Raw genomic sequence first — 2,872 nt, 5'->3', positions numbered from 1 at the left:
ACTACTGTATCACTAGTAAGGAATACACATTAGGAACGTCGTCGTTTATTCCCAGGCCTCACGGCCGTACACTAGGACCCAGCCGACGGCGGGTAGTTAGTTGGCCTCTCGGTGTAACTTCATTGAGGATCTGTAATGTATCAACTGTAGCTGTCAGCGCGTCCACACACACATGGCTCTGCTCACCGTCACACCCGCTGGATGAGCCCGGGGAAAACCGTTCTACTTACTTCCACCGAGATGGGCACAAACACCAAATGTAAGTACTGTATCCCGGCATGTAGCTATATATTACACAAATAACCCCTAGAAAAGCAAGTTTAGCTCTGATAATTATTCCATGAGATGTGCTGCACAGAATTCACAAGATTAATTTGACATTATTTCGTTGAGAATAAACAACTGAGCTTCATTTGCAGAGAATGTAAAGCGACATTATACAGTTGGAACAAGTAGGGAATTATGCGCTCCGCTGAATGTATAACTGCTAAGCAATCGTCCTTCACCCGACGTGTCACTGTCTATCTAGACTGTATTTCGGTTTAGCCTCAGTTCTTTCTTGTTCAGCAGCACAGCAGCTTGACCTTTTAAACGGAGCCAATCTAATCGGCTCCCACCCAGATTGTTGCGGTTCGCTTCTCTCCCCTCGGCTCTTCCCCTGCCTTCATCAAATCTCTGTGCAGCTGTTTTCCCTATCCCATGCAGTTTCACAAGGCAAGGCTCTGCTTCATTTCCCTGCAACTTCTTGTTTTCGTTGAATGAAAGATAATCGTTTTGATGTTGACATCTCACTTTCTAATACAAGTTATCATGGAACTGTCATAATAAGCCTTCTGCGTCTGTGTGTGGGATAGTGGTTCCTTAGTTTGTAGACACAGGATTGGTTTTCAGTTTATTTTGGACTTCTCTCTTTTCTCTCTCTCTCTCTCTCTCTCTCTCTCTCTCTCTCTCTCTCTCTCTCTCTCTCTCTTTCTCTCTGTTTATAACATGTACAGGTTGACTGTATAAGGAGCTCAAGGACTCCCACAGTGAGAAATGTGTAGGTTTTAGATCACGTCCCTCTGTTTGGGTGGTTCGGTTGCTGTTTTGGCACAGCTGTCAGAGACGATTGTATGAGGTAGAATCTCTGGCAGGGAGGAGAGAACACCCATGGAATCACAGCGGAGAGCGCCTGTGCCTATGGTGCTGTTTGTGTTATTATTCCCCCTGCAAACCTTCTCAGAGACAATTGATTCAGTGCTTTGGCCAAATAAACTGAGCCCCCTTGTCCCTCTTGGACTCGTGTTAACCGACATAAATAATAATAAAAAATAAAAAAAACATTCATTGAAGTTTTTTTGTGTTATTTCAGAAATGGAATCTCACTGATCTTTAGTCAAAGCCAACATGGCTGTGAGATAGAGGTAAAGATATGACACAATACTGCACATGTATTCCATCTGATCCAGAATTGATATCTGGTCATTTTTTTTCACAATTTGATATTCTACCTCAGTGAATATTTGCCATCTTGCCATTGAGTAGCCCTGGCTGGCTGCAGAGGTAAAGCCAGTGTGTGTGACCAGAGTGCTCCTTGTACTGGGGCACAGAGGTGATCTTATATCAGCATCTCAGGGCTTCCACCATGGTCAATGCTGACGTCTCCCCATTGAACTTGAGATGTAAAATGGTCAAAGGTACACTCTGGCATATGACATCAATGGGGAAAGAGCGGGGCGACGCAACCAGAGATCATTTCAAAACAACGAGACGATCAAGAAACGAGAAGAGACGATCGACTCTGGTATGCGTATTGTGACAGTGCTCATGCGCGGACATCGAACAAGTGCTTAACCTTGTTCACATCTTTACTCACTCTAAATATCTTTGGCAAAAGTTGCTGTGACTTCCTGGAATGACGACATATCCCAGAGTCTACCTTAAAGGTAAGGGTTAAGGTTAGGGTTAGGGTTAGGTGAGGGTATGGTTAAGGTTCGGGTTGAGCTTAAGGTTAGTGTTAGGGTTTAGGGTAGGGTCTTCCCAAGGATCCCACTTAGCATCTACCCTACCACCATGTGGCACAGACAGGGCTAAGAGAGAGGGGCCATGAAATCAGCCTAGCACTGGCCCCTCATTGACCCAGCCCAGCCCTGTTCTACTGTAACTCTCCTTACCGGATCTCATTCCAGGTAGGTTTTCACTACAGGACTCTCAAGTTTCCTTGACTTTCTACTTAAGTCGCCCACTTTAGTTCAGGCAAGGTCTCCCTCTCTGTAGCTAGACCCAGCATCTGCGTGCTTATAGGCCCATAAAACCCTGAACACGAGAGCCTCTTAACAGGCACACAGCCAGCAACCAGGCAGGTACACACATGTGTGTGATTATGAGGCGTAACCTTCCTGAGAAATTTGGCTGAAATGTTCTCTGAGGAGAGATGAAGGACAGCAAACTGCTCAGGTGATGAAGGCTTCGACCCTCCTCCTTCCTCTCTCCTCTCTCTTCATCCTCTCCCTGACCGCCTCTTTGATTCAGAGTCATAATCACACGATCTTACACTCTGAAATGGCCCCTTTTCCCTCATTCATTTCCTGCTCTCTTTTTCCTCTCTTCTTCCTTCCCTCCTCTCCTCTCCTCTGACCAGGGATGAGAGGTGAGAGGACAGGGGGAGGCTTCCTCTACTGTGCCTGTCACCTGTAGACCATGTGGTAGAGATCAGGGCTTGAGGACAGGAAGCCATGTGTGACTATTGGGACCTAGCTCATCCATGTCTGTTCACTGACTGAATGAAAACTTCCTTTTCTACCTCCTCACCCCCTTAAACCTGACACACACATACACACACACACCCATACACCCCCCCCCCCGACACACACACACACACACACACACACAC

General features: G+C 46.3%; 1 protein-coding gene across 1 annotated transcript in view; it reads left to right on the top strand.

Moving 5' to 3' along the window:
• Positions 1 to 240: 240 nt before the first annotated feature.
• The window catches only part of afap1l1a (actin filament associated protein 1-like 1a), a gene marked incomplete at its 5' end in the record, with an annotated part of 28,990 nt that continues 26,358 nt past the window's right edge, over positions 241 to 2,872 (top strand). Inside the window, one exon of the mRNA XM_083686626.1 lies at positions 241 to 259. Coding sequence (XP_083542752.1) covers positions 241 to 259 — 19 coding nt within the window. The remainder of the gene's footprint in view (positions 260 to 2,872) is intronic.

This window comes from Argentina silus (assembly GCF_951799395.1).
Source record: "Argentina silus genome assembly, chromosome: 15".
In the NCBI taxonomy this organism is placed as follows: domain Eukaryota; kingdom Metazoa; phylum Chordata; class Actinopteri; order Argentiniformes; family Argentinidae; genus Argentina; species Argentina silus.
Note: the sequence above shows the minus strand (reverse complement) of the source record. Positions and strands in the feature narration are given on the sequence as shown.